This window comes from Aquarana catesbeiana, linkage group LG05, assembly GCF_042186555.1.
Source record: "Aquarana catesbeiana isolate 2022-GZ linkage group LG05, ASM4218655v1, whole genome shotgun sequence".
Lineage (NCBI taxonomy): Eukaryota > Metazoa > Chordata > Amphibia > Anura > Ranidae > Aquarana > Aquarana catesbeiana.
Window position 1 is genome coordinate 512,832,596 of NC_133328.1, and position 23,296 is coordinate 512,855,891.

Sequence of the window (23,296 nt, forward strand, 5' to 3'; positions counted from 1 at the left end):
TAATTGCCAGTTAAAGTAACACAGTGCTGAATAGCAAAAAATGCCCTGGTCAGGAAGGGGGTAAAACCTTCCAGAGGTCAAGTGCTTAAACTCAAGCCCTTAAGTTACATTCCTCTTAACTATGATTCTGTATGGGTTACAGTTATGGCCATAGGAGACATCATGTGTTACTGAGATCAGGCAGTTTGGAAAGCGGGGGGGGTTCCTAGAATTGTCCTCAGAATAAAGCTAAAATGAAAATATTTTATTCATTTGCTTGAATATTTCAAAGCGGAACATTTTGATTCTTCATAGGCTCAATCATGATTTTATAGAACTTTGTATTGCTTTTTTCCCTTTGAGCTTGTATAGACCCAGCAATACCTGTCAAGCAAAAACATTTCTTATCAATATAGTTCCATAAAGCCTTATCCTAAACTTCAGAAATGTATGAAAAAAAATCCATGAAACATCTGTCAGATTTGTATGTTATCTAAACCATTCTGCGATTTTATTGATTTTGTGGAGTTCACATATTTTATACAGCAAACACTGTAGGCCTCAAGAAGCTGCAGCTCTATTGTTTAAAATAGCAGCGAGGTATCTTTTAATATCAGAGATTCTGGACAATAAATAGTCTATCTCTTTGGATGTGAATGCTTAACATGACGACCCGCTGCAGCTTCATAATGTGACTGCTATTTTACAGAGCTTATACACAAAAATATATATATGCAATCTTTTTGTCTATATTTTATACAAATACAACAGTAGTTTGTGAATACATTGTAAGTACATTTACATGATAAGCAACACAACTTCCCATATCTCTTGATAACTCTTTTTTTTTAAATGCAAGAAAGATACACAAAATTCAGTCTGGAATGCAATTTCTTCAACTTCTTTGACTTTTAAAACCTTTTATAATCTAAATAATTTTTTTTAGCATTTGTAAGTCCAAACTTTTTTCCACCTAATAAAAATATAAATTTCAGCAATAAGTCAGAAGAGATTTAATCAGTTCCAAAAACTTTTCAAAGTGATACAGAAAGGCATAGGTTTTTTTCTGTGTAATATACAGAGTGATCTGTACACCACGCTATATATTATGCCCATTTCACTTATTTTCAGCTTAAATGAAACAACAAAGAAAAACTTGGGCTGTGTCCGAGAAACAAACAGCATGTCCATGGATTTTCCTTTTTTTTTCTTGAATTTTTTTTTCGCTTTGCAAGTGCATATTAATACGCTGTGGTGTTGTACAATGTTCAGTAAAAGGGTAAACTAAATCACAGTATAAAAATATATCATACAACTATCGCTATAATAAAATAGTCCTTTTTTCTATGGTAAAAATACATCTGTAAGTGACAGGGAGGTTGTAGCACCATTAGAGAACGGTTTTCCCTAGTTACATTAGCAGCATGATGATCCAATAGTACAATATTGTAGGAGTGTTTTTGAGAAGAAAGACATTCATACTGGTTGGATTGTACCACTGAAGCTTAAACTGAAAAGTGCTTACACACATATCAATGTAAGGATCACTTCTATGGCAAGATTTCTGGTCAAGAGACACTGCCCCCCAGGTAAGTACGTTCCTTTTAAAGTGAAATGAAGGTGTAAAATCTTCTGAGGTTCTCTTCAGCCTCCCTTTCCTACCTTTGTCAGCCCATAGGCCACAAAAGACATAAGGCAAGTAAAGCTTCATGAATAAAATGTTTTAATAAGGTATTTTGGCTTAATGGCCCTATTATAGTGCATAATGACTACAGTGTTTAGACACACAGTAAGTCCCTGATAGGAAGTTGCCAAGGCCAACATGAAAGGTAGCTGGGAGCTACATGTGGCTCAAGGGCTCCTGGCTAGGGAATACTGCTACACTGCAATGATCATCATGAACTAAAACATTTGCAGTAACTGGAAATTCCGTTGAATATGAACAACCAGTGATATGTAATATTTGTAAAATAGAAATTGAAATATGTATCCATTGAAAGTGTGAGAATTTTCGTTTTAATTGTGGAAGGAGTAGGGAAATGTTAAAGCCACTGTCAAAATGTTAACACTGTCTTTGTTCCACCTGGAAGATACTTTAACTGTCCAAATGTCACTGGGATGCAAAGCAAGGAACATCTAAAGCTGGCCATACATGGATTGAAATTTCACCAGTTAGCAGGGACAGGCTAAATTTCAATCCATGTATGGGCACTGTGGTTGAACAGATGTTGATCTACTGATCAAATTCTGTTTAACTAGCCTGTTGGAAAATTTCCTCTTGATCAGCACTGATCAGTGTATTCTAATGGCTGGGAAGTTTCCCCACTGTCAGAATGAAAAGACACAGTGGGGAGGATTCTCACATCCACCTTGAACGTGTGGATGGGGGAATCGGGTCAATTTTTTTTTTGTTCAACGTGCTGATTTACCAAAAAAAAAAGACTTATCTATGGCCAGCTTTAGATTTTTAGTTCTAAAGTTTTAGTTTTAGAACAGATAAAGATGGAATTCTCTGAATGGGGACAATTGTTCCATTGGCAGCTATCTAAGAGGATTTCCCTTATTTTGCAGAGTTTCCACTCACTTCCTGTTGTGTCTTGGACCACACACATTTTAAATTTGAAGGAGCAACTGTTGTAAAATGTCACTCGGTTGTTAACACTAGGGTATGACATGTCAAATGACTGATCTAAGTTTAGATTTTTCATTCAAACAGTTCCTACAAGCAAAGGTGATATACTTCAACAATTGACACATAAAATTGACATGTGTTTATTGCCATAATCAAAAGGCAAACACAAGTTCAGCCCTGTAATTACCACCACTTCAAATCCATGAATTTAGAATCAGGTGTTCCAGATAAAGTATAACTTATTGGAACTGCATCATAAGTAGGCAACTGGTCTAATTTAAACCTCAGATATCTAAGGTCTGGTGTTCTCTTTGCTACTGGAGTGTGTGGTGTCATACTAAGATGAAAAAAAATTCTCTAGGGCCCTCAGAATGAAGACTGTGGATGTCTACGAGTCTTGCAGGGGATTTAAGCATAACCCTTTTTTTTTTAAGTCAAATCAATTAATGGGGATTAAAATGTACAAATGGGATACATTTTTTAAAAAATGGCTAATTTATTCAGGAATGACCAGCCCGAAAAAATCAACCCAAGAGTGAACCATTTGATTCTAAAAAGTCTTCCAGAACACCAATAATTCATTATGGGTGACTCCTGCAACAGTTGGTGTTAAACTCCATGCGTCTAAAATTAGAAAGAGACTGTTTAACCTGCATGAGAGGTATGCCAGGAAAAGGTCTTTGCTGTTCAAAATAAACAAAGCAAGACTACAGTTTACCATTGAACACGTGGGCAAAGACCATGCCTTCTAGAACAATATGCCATGGACTGATAAATCAACAATAGAGTTGTTTAGTCAAAATAATAACAGACATGTTTGGTGCCAAAGGTAGCATTTAAGAAAAACCTCCTGCCAACTCAATATAATGGTTTGGAGTCACTTTCAAGGCCTAAGCAGCCTGCAGTGCACCCTAGCAAATCCACCAAAGATAGGCTCCAAAAGATGAAGTAAAGCTTTTTGGATCAGCCGACTCAAAGCCATGATTTCACTCCTAGTGAAATATTGTGAGGATTTTAAAATGGGCAGTTTGTGCACAGAAACCCACAAACATCCTGCAACTGAAGGAATTTTGCATGGAGTAGTAGTCAAAATTTGATATCAGAGACTGGTGGGAAATTATGTAAAACTCCTACAAGAAGTGATTCTGCTGAAAGGGGCAATACCAGCTTCTGAGGTGTACTTTACACACAATACACCATTACATCTATTAATATTTTTGTTGACTAAAATATTAAAAAGCCAAGTTTTCTTTGTGTTTTAGTTTATATCAGTTGTGTGGCTAGAAAAAAACCTAAAAAAACCTGGTATCAGTCCAATTTTCCCTTGTGGAATTTATTCCTTGTGTTTTAATTAAAGTATATTACCTTTACCTGAAGGCATGGTTTGAATGAAGATCTTATGTTTACCTGTTCAAATATGTCAACAATTTCCATGGGATGTACTTTTTTTACATGTCCTAATAAATTCATATTTGAGTAAAGGGAAAACAGGTTTATAAATTATGAGTAGTTATGTTCCTAAAGAAATCTTGCATTGTATTAGTAATAGTCTGAAGGGTATATTACAGAGTTTTAAAAGTGGGTAGGTTGGCTGGATAGCCACATTATCTGGCTCTGTCATTAATGTAGTGGAATAAGCAAATAGTAACCTGTAGCAGCCAGATTTTTTAACTGTTCAAACTACAGTACAAACTACAGTAAACAATTGTTGATTGCTGTGGATTGGTATTCTTTACAATGCCATATCGACTCAGCCTGTTGTTTTTTTTTTTTGTTTTTTGTTTTTTTTTTTACAGGCACCTTTTAATCTGCATCAAAAGTCAAGTTAATGAATCTTATCTAAATCATGTTGGCTTCACACAAAATGCTAAGATGGTACAGTAAAATTGCTAGAAAAAAGATTTAGGGAATAGGGGGTTTGCATGGCATTGGTAATCTCAATTTGGTTATTTTTCCCTTCTACTTTTTTTTTGTTAGCTTAGTTATGGGCAGCGTGTGGTTCTCCATTTGTTGAGGATCTAAAAGTCCTTGGGTGCCCTTCAAATATGATTAGATCAGCTTTTTGAGGAATGTCATCTATCACACTAAGTGTTAGACTGCATGTGTTTCCCTCATTTCATCACTCTACTATATCAGTAGTTTCCCTTTCTCATATTTGTTATTACTGGAGAGACCAACTGTGCTGTGGGTTTTTTTGTAATAGAAAAAACACTGGGGTCAGATTCGCTTATGTGACCCCAAAATAAGTGCATGAATTCAAGACTACCAGACAATGTTTATTCCACATTAATCTGCCATATAGCACTGGTTAAGAATAAGGAAATAAGTGCCAAATGTTTGAAGGAACTAAAAAAGGGACATATCTGTGCTTTTATAGTAAGCTCTTCATTTAGGTGCTGACAATGTTCCACATACTGTACATGCTTAAAGCTGAGGTACGCCAAAAAAAAGTATTAAAAGCCAGCTACAAATACTGCAGCTGCTGACTTTTAATATATGGACACTTACCTGTCCAGGGAGCCCGCGATGTTGGCAGCTGAAGCCGATCCGTCCGTTGGCTCTCGGCTGCTGCCGCCGCCATCCTCGGTAAGGGAATAAGGAAGTGAAGCCGTGCGGCTTCACTTCCTGGTTCCCTACTGCGCATGCGCGAGTCACGCTGCGCATCCTCTCTGGTCCCTGCTGTGTTCTGTGTCTCTCAGAATACAGCAGGGGAGGACAGTGTAGGCACCGGAAGTGGCATAGATCACCGCAAGTGCCGCGGTGATCTATGCCAGGAAGTGGGAGCAAATACCTGTATTAGACAGGTATCTGCTCCCTCCTCCCCTCTGAAAGGATCCAAATGTGACACCAGAGGGGGGGAGGAATCCAAAAAGTGGAAGTTCCATTTTTGGGTGGAACTCCACGTTAATTATTATATTTTTTTAATATTTGAAATTATTCTGCCCCACACACAGGATAGTGCTTGACAACAGTGTGCCTACTGCAGCTTCAACCCTACTACAAAAAATGTATGCAAAAAAAATAAAAAACAGACTTGGATAGAACTGTGGATTCATAATAGGAATAGCTGTGTCAACTAAGCTGATTTGCACATCATGATAGACGATTCCCTCTACCAGGAGTAATAATGGAGACATTAACCTACACCTGTTCTAAATAAGGTGCGGCAAATAACCAGGCATTATTATTACAAGTGTAAGCCTGCTCGTCAAACATCTCTCTGAAGAAGGCAGTGTGTCTTGAAGTGTGTAAACCTAATCAGTAGGTATTGAAAACAACACTAATACTTGTGTGAAAGGAATCCATGGTGGAATTCTGCAATACTCCACAAGTATCTCTGGCAGCAAGAGTTATTAAAAATACAAAAAAAACAAAGACACTGGTTTGTGCAACATAGCAATTGGATAAGCAACACTGTAAATAAAGTTGTACCTGTTCAAAACTAGGGTTTCTCACAAAGCATTATTACTATAAGTTCTACATCATTTTAAACTAATGGAAATTGAACACATTATTAAAAAAAATCTATAATAAAAGCATTACCTTATTTCTCTCATAAAAGGTTCCACATTTTTTAGCTTTTTATTTTTCCCCCAAAAAAGTGCTATATTTCATAATATGTGTAACATAGATGTCAACCAAGCTTAATTTGACAAAATATTGGCCTATGACACACATTAAAAAAAACTAGGCAAATAATCCTGAAAGTAAATCTTAACATTCATAACCTCAACGCAAACAGCTCTGGCTCATGTATCAGTCAGCATATGGTTCTTAAAAAAGAAGAAAAAAAATATATACTGGCAAAATTAGTAAATTCACTGTAATCCGCAAATTAGAGGTTGGACATACAATAAATGAAAAAAGTGTTATAAAAAAAATAAAAATACACATTTTGCCAGTGGACTTCTTCACCCCCCCAAATTTAGTAGTGTATGCCCACTATGAAAATGGGTCAAAGGGGTCACATGTAATTGGATAGCAAAATATGGATATGCTGCCAGTAGTGGGGCTAATTTAAGGCATTAAAAATAATCAGCAATTGCTTATATATTTTAGATCTAGGGTAAGACAATTGTAACATTATAGCCTGTCTGAAGCCATGATGACCAGTTAAGGTTCAACATATTGTCTTGATTATTTTTTTTTTTATAATTTTTTAATGGAATATAATTCTTTAAGAAAACATCCTTCCAATAAAATGCAGAATTTGGCTAATTATTACTTTAAGGGTGTTGGCGCAAGTTATATATATTTTTATATAATATATACACACACACACACACACACACACAAATACATAAAACATTTTACACATCCAGATACTAACTGAAACATAGTATACTATAATAATATAAATATATGGCACTTTTATTTACCCAAAATATCCAATATAAGGCCATGATTTAGGACATGTGGCAGGCTTTAGCCTATATACGGTGTTTTTTTCCCTATGTATTAAAAGGCAGGTTTAATGTGTCTTAGGTAGTCTGCCTAATAAATGGACAAAAGTAAAGGAAATAAGAGGAGATGAAAATAAGAAATAAGGGTTGTGAAAAAAACACAAAAAGAAATAAAAACAAAATTACAAACAAAACAAAAAACGCAGCAGTTGTGAGTTGGAAACACAAAAACTAAGCTTTCCAAACATTTCTAAACAAAATGGCAATCAATGATTTAGGTGTGTTTCTTTTTGAGAAACCTACAGCCCTTTTCATGTGGATTAGGCTAGTTATTAACATTTTTACCTATTCCCTTCTGTATTTTATTGCTGCGCGGTATTTTTTTTTTCTGTGAAGAAAAGGCAACCTTGAACACTAATTGTTCAATGAAAGCCATCAAATTGTTTCATAGAAACTATAGGGTGAATATTAAAATATCAGAGCTGTCAGTGCACCTTATATGCACAGATTTGTTATTTTCACTCTGAAATGTTAAAAGCAGTTTGCATAAAAAAATACAATTCCTACCATATAATGCCTTTAGAAGAAAAATACTGTTAGACATACAATGAATATTTACAAGTTACTGGAAAAAAACAATAACTAAAAATGACTAAGAAAATATAATGGAAACTTTATTTCCCATAATGTTTATATTTTTGCCCTGCCATATTTTCTCAGGTACACTTTATTATAACTAATTTATATATATATATATATATATATATATATATATATATATATATATATATATATATATAAACCATGTAATTCTTCGGTTATAGACTTTGCCTTCCCTCCTAATGCCTAATATGAGATAGCAGAGCATGTTGATTGGGGCTGGTTATAACAGTTTCTAAGCAAAGTGGTGTAAGCAATATGCTTTTACATAACTCCTTAGAGTCCTATTTTGAAACCTTGGCAATAAAAAAGGTCCTAAACCAAGTAAAAATATCTGCAAGTGCTGGTGGCGTGTATCTGTTGAATGGCAGTACCATACCATATAAACAGATAAACACAAAAACTATATATTTATATTTATATCATTTCTTTTTGACACTGGCTTAATGAAGGCACATATGTAGTAGTCAATACTACAGGCTGAGGCATTTCTTTCATACAATCTTCTGACAACAAAGGTCTTTTTTGCCCTGGCTGAAAAGAGCCATATGTAAAATTGATAAAATACAAAAGTGCAACCCATTGTGAATATTTAACATAACTGCATTGCATAACAGTTTTAAGATGAAGGTTTATCGATACGTTGCATTAAAATTGTACTTTTTTAAAATTAAACTCACATCAATGTTCCAATATCTTTTTTGTAAAAGTGTATTCTTAGAATTATGAATTCGGCATTTTAACATATGAACATTTGTTTTATATTGGTGATAACGCTTTCATTGATACTTGACCAATTTGAATAATTTAATAATAAATTGGGCATTAAAGCTATGAATATTTCCTACAGATAGAAAAAAATAAAAATTAGCTGGCATTATAGCATAGTGCCACAAAGAGCAAGGAGTCTAAAATGAGAGTAAACAATTAAGACATTTGTAAAAAGGTGAAAAGCTAACAATGTACTGGCTTATTAAGGTTGTTAAAGTATAGACTAGTAGAGGTGTTTCAAATGTCTTTTCATTGGCACTAAGATAAAAAAAGCTATCTAACGCAATCCATAGTATAAACTCCTACTGGAAAGCTTGATGAAATCGTGGCAATGTTGTGGTTGAATTCAGATTACTTGTAAAAGCAGAAGACAATGAATGTAAAGAACCAAAACACATGTTATTGCTAGGATCTTGAGGATCCTGTGGTTGTGGGGGGATCTGTGCCATCGATGAATTAGCTTCTTCTTGAGAGTAACCCATTCCTAAATTCCCAACAGATACTGGTGCATTGTAGGGGGGACCGTTGGAAGGTATGAAGTTGAACAATTGATTAAAGTCCAATGAAGATGGGTTAAGAGGTTCACTAATTGATACAGAACTTTTAGAGAGGGATACTCCATCATGACCATCCTCTAATGGCCCAACTTGAGGATCCAAGCCTAGCTTTGACGAAGATAAAGGGGACTCTTGAGAGGAAGGCGTCATGCCACTTTGCAATTCCATAAGGTAACTCTCTATTTCCACTTTCAAAGGTTGTTCTTTCTCAGGCATGGAAATGGCATATGAGGTAGAATTAAGTGGGTATTTCAGCGAAAGCTGGTGAGAAGAATGGACAGGATCCATATCTATTGGACATGGCATACCCAAAGGCAATGTTGAAGCAACCATTTGGTGTGTAGTTGCAGAGCTCTGCATGGACTGAATGTGTGTGTTATAGAGGTTTAACTGCAAACTGTTTGTGAATGGCTTTGATATCAGCTCATTGGAAGCTAAGGACATCACGGGAAGCAGCTCATCTTTAATAGGAACACTGCAGGTGAAGTGATCCAACAGGTCCATAGGTTCCGTTTTCACTTTAAGCAGTTCTTGATTGTGACTTTTCTTCATATGACGGGTTAGATGATCCTTACGTCCAAACCTTTGTGCACAATATTGACAAAGGAAGTCTTTTCTCCCAGTGTGCACTACCATGTGTCTGCGGACGTCCTTGCGAGTGTAAAAGCGTCGGTCGCAATGTTCACACTGGTGTTTTTTCTCCTTAACACCACTGGAAGATTTGCCTGCATGGGTCTTTAGGTGCTCCAACAGCACCACCGTGCTTTCAAAAGTCTGTAAGCATACTTTACAGGTAAGGTCTCCACTTGTAGCAGCATGCAAAGCCAAGTGACGTTTAAACCCAAGCTTGGTATTGTAGTTTTTTCCACATTCTTCACACTTAAAGGCTTCTTTATTGGGATCATGGGTATGGAGGTGATTCTTTAGGTGGTCTTTCCGATGAAACATTTTCTCACAATAATTACACTTGTGGGTTTTCTCTGGAGAATGTGTAGCCATATGCCTTTAAACACAGATATAGTCAAGTAAAATAACTGTTAGAATGACAAAGCAAAAGTTTATTTTTTTCAAACTTAATAACATAGCTCAAGAAAATCAAACCTTTACCATAAAAAATGCTTAGCATTATGTATCTTATTAAAACAGACTAAACATTTTTTGTTAATAAAAGGGAGTTGTCCTCCAAATTCCACTGCACAACAGTTTTCAATGCCTTCTTTAAGCAAAATGTTACAGAGGAAGCTTGTTAAATTACAGTCAAATCAAAAGACATGCAATAAATGAGCAAAAAGTTAGCTGGCAACCCCATTCAGAGCCAATCAATGAAGCAACAAGGTTGGGGCATTGGCAGTTTAATGTTTAAATCTTACTAGTCAGTACTCTCATTTCCATGGTTAGACATTCCAATTGTTTGGCTTGTGCACTTATGGAAATCACCAGCCTTCCTCTAAGCCCACCAAGAGTGAGCTCCCTAGATGTATTTGGGAAATTCTTAACACCCAACACGAAGAAGCTGCAAGTTAACACACCTTATAGGTACATTAATGCAAAATGGTTTTTAAATCTACACTGTGATTTTATTGCACTTAGTAAAAAACATTGTCCCAGATGTGCCATCACATACTTTAAATGTAACCATTTACAACAGACCCAGAGGCTGATTTTGAGGAATTATGCTTTTGAAAATGCTAGTTCCCCGGCTGTCACACTGTTTCTCTTACTTCCATACTTTCAGTCACTGCATGAAACAAGAAGACAGATAAGGACTTCAGATTTTTTTTATTTGCATACTTTTTATGGGTTAGTAACTCAGAAATTACTTAAACAAGTTGGTCAATATAATAGCCATCCAACTAGCATTTACAAAAGGATGTCAGCAATAGTGGTGCCCATATTCTTCTTACAACATGTTTACTTTAGCTTTTCTAGAACAGTGCCTTTGCATTCTCCAGGAAACTCCTCAAATCTGAAGTGTGCACCTAATCCGGGATTCAATAAATACAATTAGAGTGTTTATTTGAGAACAGATCTTCCTGGCATTTCCCTGAAAGTGCTAAAACTTTCCCACCCCTCTCACAAATTTGTGTTAGACAGGGAGGCAGTCCATAAAAGTGATAGGCCAAACAGAAATGTATGGGGGTGCGAGAGAGCTTTTACAGTACAAAGAAATACCAAGGCTTTGCCAAATAACACTGGTCCAGCTTTGGGTGAAGCAGAAGACTGAAAATTACTGTAGGTCTATGCAGGCACTTCTAGGTTCCTTTCCTTTATACCCATCAGCAGCATAAAATTCCTTTTATGTTGAAGTGACAGAACCACTTAAAACTAGTCAGTTTGCAGAATAAGACTATGGAGCAATTTCATTTTGCAATCCTCTCCCTAAACTTCTCTAATTGGCACTGAACAGAGTTGCCCTTTAACAAAAGCTGAAAGATAAATAAGAGTTTATACCTTAATAATTTGTATTTAGAAACAAAGGCCTTGGTGCAGTCTTGTTGCGTGCACTTGTAGGGCCTCTCTCCTGTATGAGTGTATGAATGGACTTTTAATTTTTCAACACTGTTAAATGCTTTGTCACACAGTTGGCAAGGGAAGTTTTTTCTTGGTTTTGTTTCACCACGTTTACGCTTCCCTGAAGGGACTTTCTGGGTATCTCTTACTTCTGACAAATCACCAGGAATGACAGTGGCCATCGCAGCCTATACCAGGCCTTCTTGTTGGACAACTGGCAACTGCCCAACTCCACTAAGTGACAGCGTTTTTGGTGGCTTCAGAAGTTCCATGTGGTCGAAAAAAAAACAATAGGGGACTGAAAAAAGAAAAATAATATAAAATAACTATGTAGCAATGGAGCTTTATTCTAAATTCTGTTGCCTTAAAGAGCAGAAACATAAGAAGAGAAACAAATGTATTATTGTTATTGCATTGAAAGTTGGGTTACAGGTTCTGGTATCCTGTAATAGTGCTAGAAGTTAAAGGTACTTAAAATGACCCAGCAGACACAGCTGAATAATTGTAATTTTATATTCTTGTGTTCATCATTTGTACATGGTTTTCTTTCTGATATTCTAATTTCCTGAATGGCCCTGAATCTAAATTGAAAAATACAGACCCATGTGTTCCCTTGTTCCAGCACTGTTCTCTCTGTCTCTGTCAGCACACACAGCAGAGCAGGAGAAAGACTGCACAGAAACATGTGAAAAAACACCCACAGTCCTACCCACAATCTGTGAAAAATAGGATGTTTGTACTCATCTTAAAATCTTTTTTTTTTGGAGTCCATTATACAGCTTGGTGATAATAAAGAAACCTAGAGAAACCTAATGCTGCCTATAAGAGAAACGGACACTACACACAGAGTAAACTGAAGGCCACCGCTCTTGAAGGTATAGTGCCTCCTCCCCACATCTGTCCGTTGTTGCAAGAAGTCCAAAGGAAATAATACTATATAAGGGGATGGAGCTGTGTTTCTCAGGGGTTGGACCCTGAGAAAAAGATTTTACAAGGAACTCAAAAATACTATTTATGGTCCATTGGGAGACACAGCATAATAATAATTAAGCAACCTAGAGACGTCCAAAAGAAGTGCCAACTGAGCAGTGAGAACATTTAAATATAGGTAAATCAGCCTAACAAGAAAAACCAAACAAGGCGAAACCAAGGTCTGAAACAGTTGCTTGCAGAACCTTTTAACTGAAACTAGCATCTGCCAAAGCAGACACATTAACCTTGTAAATATTGTAGAAAATATGATCAGAAAGCCAGGTTGCAGCCTTAGGAATCTGTGCAATTGAGGAACTCCAGGAATGCGATCATGCAGATGCCGCCACCTCTGCGTGGCCGATGGTGAATCTGTAAATTACTGTTGTAGCATATGCTACAACAGCAGCTTTGCTCCAGCAAAGTTCCCCACTGTGCGCTAAATAAAAAAAGTCACTTGCTTTGGCATTGCTGCCGGGATAAGTGACGGGGTAAGTGACTTTTCAACTTCTGATTGGCTGACGTATACAGATGACATTAGAATCTCTGTCTCAGCCAGTCAATGGAAGCCTTATGTTTTCAATGAAAAAATACAAGACTTCTCCAAAGTGGTGAAGATTCCAGAGCAAGCAATTCTCTTCCACAAAGGGGAAATTGCTGGAACACCTGGCAGAAAAGAATGGAGTTTACAGTAAATTACAGGTTAACCGTTGGCCACACAGAGCTGGCATCTGCATAATTTGTTTAAGCCCAGCTGGCCCAATGTACAGTCAGGTCCATAAATATTGGACCATCAAAACAATTCTAATCTTTTTGGCTCTATACACCACCACAATGGATTTGAAATGAAACAAACAAGATGTGCTTTAACTGCAGACTTCCAGCTTTAATTTGAGGGTATTTACATCCAAATCAGGTGAACAGTGTAGCAATTACAACAGTTTGTATATGTGCCTCCCACTTTTTAAGGGACCAAAAGTAATGGGACAATTGGCTGCTCAGCTGTTTCATGGCCAGGTGTGTGTTATTCCCTCATTATCCCATTTACAAGCAGCAGATAAAAGGTCCAGAGTTAATTTCAAGTGTGCTATTTGCATTTGGAATCTCTTGCTGTCAACTCTCAATAGGAGATCCAAAGAGCTGTCACTATCAGTGAAGCAAGCCATCATTAGGCTGAAAAAACAAAACAAACCCATCAGAGAGATAGCAAAAACATTAGGTGTGGCCAAATCAACTGTTTGGAACATCCTTAAAAAGAAAGAACGCACCGGTGAGCTCAGCAACACCAAAAGACCTGGAAGACCACAGAAAACAACTGTTGAAGAAAACACCTTGGTGAAGAAAACACCCTTCACAACAGTTGGCAAGATTAAGAAGACTCTCCAGGAGGTAGGTGTATGTGTGTTAAAGTCAACAATCAAGAGAAGACTTCACCAGAGTGAATACAGTGGGTTCACCACAAGATATAAACCATTGGTGAGCATCAAAAAACAGGAAGGCCAGATTAGAGTTTGCCAAACAACATCTAAAAAAGCCTTTACAGTTCTGGAACAACATCCTATGGACAGATGAGACCAAGATCAACTTGTACCAGAGTGATGGGAAGAAAAGAGTATGGAGAAGGAAAGGAACTGCTCATGATCCAAAGCATCTAACCTCATCAATGAAGCATGGTGGTGCTAGTGTCATAGCGTGGGCATGTATGGCTGCCAGTGGAACTGGTTCTCTTGTATTTATTGATGATGTGACTGCTGACAAAAGCAGCAGGGTGAATTTTGAAGTGTTTCGGGCAATATTATCTGCTCATATTCAGCAAAATGCTTCAGAACTTATTGGACGGCGCTTCACAGTGCAGATGGACAATGACCCGAAGCATACAGCGAAAGCAACCAAAGAGTTTTTTAAGGGAAAGAAGTGGAATGTTATGCAATGGCCAAGTCAATCACCTGACCCAAATCCAATTGAGCGTGCATTTCACTTTCTGAAGACAAAACTGAAGGGAAAATGCCCCAAGAACAAGCAGGAACTGAAGACAGTTGCAGTAGAGGCCTGGACAATTATTATTATTATTATACAGGATTTATATAGCGCCAACAGTTTACGCAGCGCTTTACAATATAAAAGGGAGACAATACAGTTATAATACAATAAAATACAAGAGGAATAAGAGGGCCCTGCTCAGAAGAGCTTACAATCTAATAGGGTGGGGCGGGTGGTACAAAAGGTTGTAACTGTGGGGAATGAGCTGTTTGAAGTGATAGGAGATTAGTTGGAGACGTGATAGGCTTACCTGAAGAGATGAGTTTTCAGGGATCACCTGAAGGTAGCAAGAGTAGGGTATAGCCGGATAGATGGAGGTAGCGAGTTCCAGAGGATGGCAGAGGCTCTGGAGAAATCCTGGAGACAAGCATGGGAGGAGGAGATGAGAGAGCTTGAAAGCAGGAGGTCTTGAGAAGAGCGGAGAGGTCGATTTGGGTGATATTTGGAGATAAGATTGGTGATGTAGCTCGGGGCAGAGCTGTGAATGGCTTTGTATGTTGTGGTTAGTATTTTGAATTTAATTCGCTGGGTGATTGGGAGCCAGTGTAGGGATTGGAGTAGAGGGTTGGCAGACACTGAGTGGTTGCGGTTGGTAAGGTGGATAAGTCTGGCAGCAGCATTCATGATAGACTGAAGAGGGGATAGCCTATGGAGAGGTAGGCCAATGAGAAGGGAGTTGCAATAGTCAAGGCGAGAGATAACAAGGGAGTGAATAAGGAGCTTGGTGGTTTCATTTGTTAAAAAGGGGCGAATTTTAGAGATGTTACGGAGGTGAATTCTACAAACTTTTGACAACAATTGGATTTGAGGCTGAAATGACAAGTCAGAGTCTAGGATTACACCTAGTACCCTGGCGTGAGGGGAGGGACTGATGGTTGCATTGTTGATTTTGATGGAAAAGTCATGGAGGGGGGCACAAGCGGGGGGGAATATTAATAGCTCAGTTTTAGAGAGATTTAGTTTAAGGAAGTGGTGGGACATCCATGCTGATATGTCAGTTAGTAAGTTAGTAATGTGAGAAGAGACTGAAGGAGTGAGGTGAGGAGTAGACAGATAGATTTGGGTGTCATCAGCGTATAAGTGGTATTGGAAGCCCTGGGCGGTTATTAAGTGACCAAGGGAGGAGGTGTAGATAGAGAAGAGAAGGGGTCCAAGAACAGAGCCTTGGGGGACCCCCACAGAAAGGGGCAATGGAGAGGAGGAGACAGAGTTGTAGGTGACACTGAAGGAGCGCTGTGATAAATAGGCAGAGAACCAGGATAGAGCAGAATCTCAGAGGCCAAGGGAATGTAGTTTATTGAGAAGGTCAACAGTATCAAAGGCCGCAGAGAGGTCAAGTAGTAGGAGTATGGAGTACTGGCTGTTGGTTTTAGCAGTTAGTAAATCGTTAGTGAGTTTTAGTAAGGCAGTTTCCGTGGAGTGCTGTGAGCGAAAGCCAGACTATAAGGGGTCAAGAAGGTTATTTTCACTGAGGTAGGAGCTAAGACGGTTGTAGACTAAGCGTTCTAGAAGTTTAGAGGTGAATGGGAGCAATGAGATGGGTCTTAAGTTGTTCAGGTTGGTAGGGTCCAGTGAGGGCTTTTTAAGAATGGGAGTGCTCTGCGCATGTTTTAGAGGGGAGAGGAAGATGCCACTAGAGAGGGAGAGATTGAAGATGTGGGTGAGGGAGCATAGGATAGAAGAAGAGGGTGACCATAGTAGTTGTTAGGGAACAGGATCCAAGGGACAATTGGTTAGGTGGGCATCCGAGAAGTTTTGTAACCTCTTCAGTAGTAGCCAATTCAAAAGAGGAGAGCGTTGAATGTGCTGCTAGGCAAGGTATGTTGGGTGGGGAAGATGTACGCACAGTGGAGATGTCCTCACGCATTGCATCGATCTTGTCTTGGGCAGCGAGTGAGTTAGTGGGTAGAGGGGGTGGGGAACGAAGCAGAGAGTTAAAGGTTGAGAAGAGCCGACGGGGACTGGATGACAAGGAATTAATAAGAGAGACAAAGTAGGCTTGTTTGGAAGCATGGAGGCATGAATTGTATTTTAGAAGGGCAGATTTATATAGGGTAAAGTCTTGCAGGCATTTGGTTTTACGCCACAGTTGTTCAAGAGCACGGCATTGTCTCTTGAGATTTCTAGTGTTGTCAGTTTGCCAGGGTTGTAATGGTCGGGGCCTGATTCTGCGTGTGGTTAGAGGAGCAAGTGCATCTAGTGATGATGAGAGTGAACTGTTGTAGACAGAGGTGGCCAGGTCAGGACAGGACAGGGGAGAAATGATGTCATATAGGTGGTCAGTAGCAGAATAGAGCAGAGAAGGGTTAAAGTGGCGAAGGTTTCTACAAGTAATTGTTTGCTGCTTGGAGGGATGGGTGGTTGGAGGCAAGGATACAGTGAAAGTAATGAGGTTGTGATCAGAGAGAGGAAAGGGGGTGTTGGTGAGATTGCCAGGGTTGCAGAGATGGGAGAATACAAGGTTTTTTAAGGGAAAGAAGTGGAATGTTATGCAATGGCCAAGTCAATCACCTGACCTGAATCAGACTGAGCGTGCATTTCACTTTCTGAAGACAAAACTGAAGAGAAAATGCTTCAAGAACAAGCAGGAACTGAAGACAGTTGCAGTAGAGGCCTGGCAGAGCATCACCAGGGATGAAACCCAGCGTCTGGTGATGTCTATGCATTCCAGACTTCAGGCTGTAATTGACTGCAAAGGATTTGCAACCAAGTATTAAAAAGTGAAAGTTTGATGGATGATTGTAATCTGCCCCATTACTTTTGGTCCCTTAAAAAGTGGGAGGCACATATACAAACTGTTGTAATTCCTACACAGTTCACCTGATTTGGATGTAAATACCCTCAAATTAAAGCTGAAAGTCTGCAGTTAAAGCACATCTTGTTCGTTTCATTTCAAATCCATTGTAGTGGTGTATAGAGCCAAAAGATTAGAATTGTGTCGATGTCCCAATATTCATGGACCTGACTGTAAGTGTATAACGAAATCCCATTCCTAGGGTTCATCTTTAATGAGAAAAGGTCACAGTTATCTTACAACTCATAGGCTCGCATAGTAAACGGATTAAGTTACTTGAAATGGTGGATGTGGAAGCTGGAAAAAAAACCTTGATGGCCCTCACCCACATCTAGACAATGAAGAGAATCCCCTTAAGAGTAAACTGCTGTAGGATCCAGGTAAGGCAACACCATACATTAGGGTGAAACATAAAGCACTTTGAGTAAAAATAGTAGATCCTTGATCCATGAAAAAAAAATTACAACGTGATAGCAAGAGGATGTGGGAAAAGAACAGTTAGTACAGACACCAGCCCTTGGATAGTGCCAAAGGGCCAAATATTGTTCTACTACAAAACAGCAGGAAGAAAAAACACAGCTCATCAAAAAAAAAGGCGTAGAGAGATCTCTAGAGGCTTACACCAGTAAACATAGGTCTTCCACATTCACATAAAAACCTTGCAGGAAAAAGATTAATGTACTATAAACATGGCTGGCATTACAAAATCCCAAATACTCCACTCTCTCAGAACTTGATTTTAAAAAACCAGATCGTCAAAGCCAGAAAAGTAGGGGGGGGAATATATGATCACAGATCTGGCTGATCAGGTAGAGGCTATGGCATTTTGGCTAACAGACGAATGAGGTTAGCATACCACACTCACTGAGTTCAAATTGGGAATATAAAAATGACTGGAAGGCTCTCAGCCTTGATTTTTCAAAATAGATGGGCAAATGGATTTAGTGGAGGAAAGGCATAAAAGCAGGGCATTCTGATCTCATGCTACCAGGGAATCTGCTGCATTCGCCCTCAGGTATGGCATCTTAGAGAAAAATCTTTCCAGCTTCTTGTATACCTAGATGCCAATAAGTCCACATCTGCGACTCTCAAACACAGACACCTTAGATTAGGGAGACCATTCTTTTGGGTCCAGACACCATCCTTCCAATGTGCTGCATCAGAAGGGCCCAGCAGGAGAAGAAGGTACAGCAGGAGATTCAAGCAGCTGCCAGAAAAGTTTACCAACAATATAGCAGAATAGTAAATGGCAGTGTGGGTTTAAATAGTGTCCAACATCAAAAAACACCACGCACTGCCTCAGATAAATTAAAGATAAGGGTTTTCACAAGAGCAACTGTCCCCCTCTGCACAGTAAGCTATAGATGCTTGTGTGGTAAATACTACATATAGTAGGTATACTTCAAAAATTCAAGTATACTAAAAAGCATAAAAAAAATTTTCATATAAAAAGACCTGCTTTAGCCACTCAGTACCAGTGAATCTTCAAAGATGGGGACAGACAGCTCTGTGACAGTTCTAATCTCAACACTCTGCAAGGAATCCCCAGATGTACTGGCTTGACCTGAATAGCGTCCTGTAAAAACTGGAACACTGATAGGTTAGTCACTGCCGACACCAGTATAAAGAACTGGGAAAACCTGTGATCATTGGCTAACTAGAGAGATGTCCAGGATTTTCTAATTCAAGCCAAAAATGAAGCAGAAAAGAAAGACATGCATTTGCCTGAGGGCACTAAGCAGGTGTGAGGTGGTAGGTGGTTTGGCCCTCGAGGGGTTTTGGCCTTCAGTATTCTATGTGCCTAGCATCTTTTTCTATTGTATAACCCCAGGTTGTTTAATTACGATCAAGCCGTGTCCCTCAACAGACCACAGAGAAAAAGTCTGCTCAACTTGGCTAATACTGATGAAATAAAATATAGACTTAAAGAGGAACTCCAGTCTCCCCCAGAAAAATTAAAAGTCAGCAGTTACAAATACTGTAGCGGTTGACTTTTAATATATGGACACTTACCTGTCCAAGGATCCAGTGTTGTCCTCACTTCATTCTTCAATCAGCTTCGGGTCCAGGTCCCAGCATCTTAAAGTGATTGTAAAGTCTCTTTTTTTTTATATTAAAATAACAAACATGTTATACTTACCTCTCCTGTGCAATGGATTTGCACAGAGCAGCCCCGATCTGCCTCTTCTCGGGTTCCTCTTCGGGGCTCCTGCAGCTCCCTGTGTCCATTTAGACATGGAACTGTGGTTTGGCCCCGCCCCCTCTTTGTCCTGATTGGCTAACTGACTTCGATTGACAGCAGCGGGAGCCAAAGGCGCAGCTGCTGTGTCTCAGCCAATCAGGAGGGAGAGTCCCGGATGGCCGAGACACTCATGGACATCCTTGAACAGAGATGGGGCTCTGCACACAGTAGACTTTTTATCCTAATGCATAGAATGCATTAAGATAAAAAACCTTCTGACTTTACAACCCCTTTAAGTAAGAGAAACCTTGCAGCTTCCCACTGCGCATGCTCAAGCCGCTCTGCCCTTTGTAAATGGTCCTGCAGTTTTCTGGGACCTTTGATGTGAAGGAAAGGGAGGTCAAAACCAGGTACCCACTCTCCCAAAAACTTCCAATAATCAAAGGGGGGATGCAAAGAAGCAGAACTTTCCCTTTTGTGTGATGTTTCCCTTTAAAATAAACTGAATGTTCAATGCATCAGTGTTTCTCAGCTTGATATAGCTGTTAACACATTCATTTTACTTACTTAAAAGGATAAGTTCACCTTTCTTTGGTAAAATATTACACCCGTATTTAGGGTGGCACATGTAAAATGTTACCAAAGAGCACCTGCCACAATGACCCCCATTCCCTCACTGTGACAGCAGGTGGGGGATCCTCTTCCTGTAACAATTCAAAAACAGTGTGGCTGTGCCGGGCTCTGCCCACATGGCTGCGTCATTTATTTACAGCTTCCATTGAACGAATGAGCTACAAGTACCGTCTGCCATTGTGGCAGAGGCTTGTAGTGGTCAACGAACTGGGAGGGTGCTACTGACCACACTTGTAGTTCATTGGTTCTTCCTACAGTGTAGTAACTGTCTGCCTGTATGGGAAGTACCGGCAGACAGCTGACAGTCTGCAGGATCCTGGCATTGCACCAGCGATCTGCTGATCGTGGGTGCAATGTTTTACAGGTTGCAGGGTAAAAAAATAAAAATAAATACACATTTTTTACCTGCAATAAGATGTGCATTTATTATTATTATTTTTTTTACAAAAGATGAACTTTAAGAGCCCTTGCACACTGGGGCGGCGTCGGCGGTAAAACGCCGCTATTATTAGCGGCGTTTTACCGTCGGTATTCAGCCGCTAGCGGGGCGGTTTTACCCCCCGCTAGCGGCCGAGAAAGGGTTAAATACCACCGCAAAGCGCCTCTGCAGAGGCGCTTTGCCGGCGGTATAGCCGCGCCGTCCCATTGATTTCAATGGGCAGGAGCGGTAAAGGAGCGGTATACACTCCGCTCCTTCACCGCTCCGAAGATGCTGCTGGCAGGACTTTTTTTACCGTCCTGCCAGCGCACCGCTCCAGTGTGAAAGCCCTCGGGGCTTTCACATTGGATACACAGCAGCGGCACTTTCAGGTCGGTTTGCAGGCGCTATTATTAGCGCAATAGCGCCTGCAAACCGCCCCAGTGTGCAAGGGCTCTAAAGCTAAACTCCAGGCAGCCACTACTGTGATCAAGTGACCCCTGCCAGACAACAGCAGTGTCTTCTACCTTCATTTCAGCAACACATCTTGATCGAGAACACATCCTCTGCTTGCTGATTACACAGTGAAGGTGTAGTCCACCAATAAGGTTTTTTCAGATCTTTCCACCTGCCACCTGAACTCATACATGAGCACTGTCCACATGTGCACAGCAGCAAAAACTGACTGACTCCCCTGTCATCTCTGCAGATGACAGGAGGCTGATATCAGGAAAAAACTCAGAAATGTAAAAATATATCAAATAATTTTTATGAATACATAACTGCATTCATTAATGTATTATTTTGCCTGCCTTCAATTCCACAAGCAAGGGAAATGTCATTCACATCTGTAAAGCACATTGCCTTTTCTTTTTTTTTTTTTTTTTTTTTTACAGCATAGCTGCAGTAAGACAATACAGTTGCTTTATAACTGAGCCCCTTCTTTCTCCATTGTGGATTATGTCTGTGTCTACCACTCTCTTGGTTACCATATTGTAAAGTGGAAGTTCAGGCGAAACCTAATCTTTAATGTGCTCTCTGACACACTCTAAATCTAATATATCTAACCTTGTAAAGCAAAAATTGCTTACCTATTCTGCAGCTAATCCGGTCCGTTCCCAGCGTCAGCTGTCAGCGGCGGCTTCAGCATGGAGGCGGGTGCAGGAGAGGCAGCTAACAACGGAAGCCCCATAGAAAGTCTATGGGTAACGTCACTTCCCATGCATTTCACAGCCATTGTCGGTCCTCTCCTGCACATAGCTTCCGCTGCTGGAAACCAGACCGGATCCGCTGCAGAATAGGTAAATACAGCGATTTTTGCTTTACAGGGTTAGATAGATTAGGTTTAGAATGTGGCAGAGAGCAGATTTAAAGTTAGTTTGTTTTTGCTTGGACTTACAGTTTAAGGCTAGGTTCACACGTATGTGATCTGGATGCGGGTTTCCCCACATCCAATTCGCATGACAGGAAAGCGTGCAATGGGGCCAATTCACACACTTCCGGGGCAGCCACCGTCCGCATTTGGAAAGGGTCCTCTGCGTCTTTGGTAGTGATTCAGGTGCAAATTCAGGCAAAAATTTGTACCTGATTCGCACCTGAATTGGTGAACAGGGATGCACCAGCCCCCTGCTGTGGCCACAGCATGAGTGAACCCGGCCTAAGGCTTTGTTTCCCCATGTACTGTGTTTTGTGAAAACAAGTATTATCAACTCGCATGAGAAACTGAGGATAGAAAAACGGAGGCTGCCATCGCTAAAATGGTTTTACAGTGCTTGATTCTGGATTCACTATGTAGAGTCAAAGACCTGGAAAGAGTCACACAGGAAACTCAGATTTTGCAGACTTACAGACTTGATTGTTCAAGGTGAGTGACTCACTAAGTACTGAGGATCAGGATATCAGTCTACAATATTTTTTATACTCATAGGTTCCTTTTAATCTAGATTTTAGTATTACAATTTATGACCTATCACTCTGTGTTTTATAAGCTTTAATAAAGGCTATGTTACCTAAATTTCCTGGAGGTCTCTACTCCTGTAGATATTATGTACACAGTACACTTTAGATATTAGGCTGTGTATCTTATTCCTGTGTTTTCTATAGGTAAATATAGTAGCTGAAAAAAGGAGTAGGTTTTTTAGGGCAGGATCAAAAGAAGTCCCTACTAAAGCTCCAAAAGAGATAAGAAGGACATGGGTGATGGCACTGGATGATGTTACCCCAAAACATGTTTAACCAAATGGAATGGACTTGACATTTGAATGGGGCAACAAACAAAAAGTACAAGTTGCTTTACATAGAAGAAAACATGCGGTTGTGTGTAAAAGTTCCATGTCTGTACAGAACATGAGCATTCAGATTGTGTATCCATTTATCGGTATTCTGTTTATACTCTAATGGGCTATTTTAGGCAAGAAAAATACTGTCCGACTTGTCCAGAAAAAACCCTACAACGTTTTTAAAGTGGAACTTGACTCTCCCAATCAACATTGATTATTTTTAATCCTCATTCTGCTAGCATTAGTACATAGATAGGAAAGTAGATCATATTTACTGGTTTTTAACTTTTTTTTCTTACATTTCTTCCTGGTTTCTTGCCTAGGCAAATGATGTCATACACCCCAGGAGTCTTCAGAAGGGCAGAAGAGGAGCAGGGGTTTTCTCAGCTAAGCTCACTCTCCTGCATGCATGCTTGAGCTAAGGGCAGATGGATTCCAGGAAGTAAATGCTACCTTAATCATTTGCCC

At 39.5% G+C, this 23,296-nt stretch overlaps 1 protein-coding gene across 4 annotated transcripts in view; it reads right to left on the minus strand.

Annotated features, from left to right (window-relative positions):
• Window positions 1-455: 455 nt before the first annotated feature.
• The window catches only part of PLAG1 (PLAG1 zinc finger), a 97,265-nt gene continuing 74,424 nt past the window's right edge, over window positions 456-23,296 (minus strand). For 2 of the 4 annotated variants that reach the window (XM_073631647.1, XM_073631646.1), the window contains exons 3-4: window positions 11,454-11,811; window positions 456-10,005 (exon numbers count right to left, since the gene is read on the minus strand). In XM_073631647.1, the coding sequence (XP_073487748.1) occupies window positions 8,748-10,005; window positions 11,454-11,695 (1,500 nt within the window). In that variant the 5' untranslated portion in view covers window positions 11,696-11,811 and the 3' untranslated portion in view covers window positions 456-8,747. The remainder of the gene's footprint in view (window positions 10,006-11,453; window positions 11,812-23,296) is intronic. The other 2 variants (XM_073631650.1, XM_073631649.1) reach the window with 1 other exon arrangement.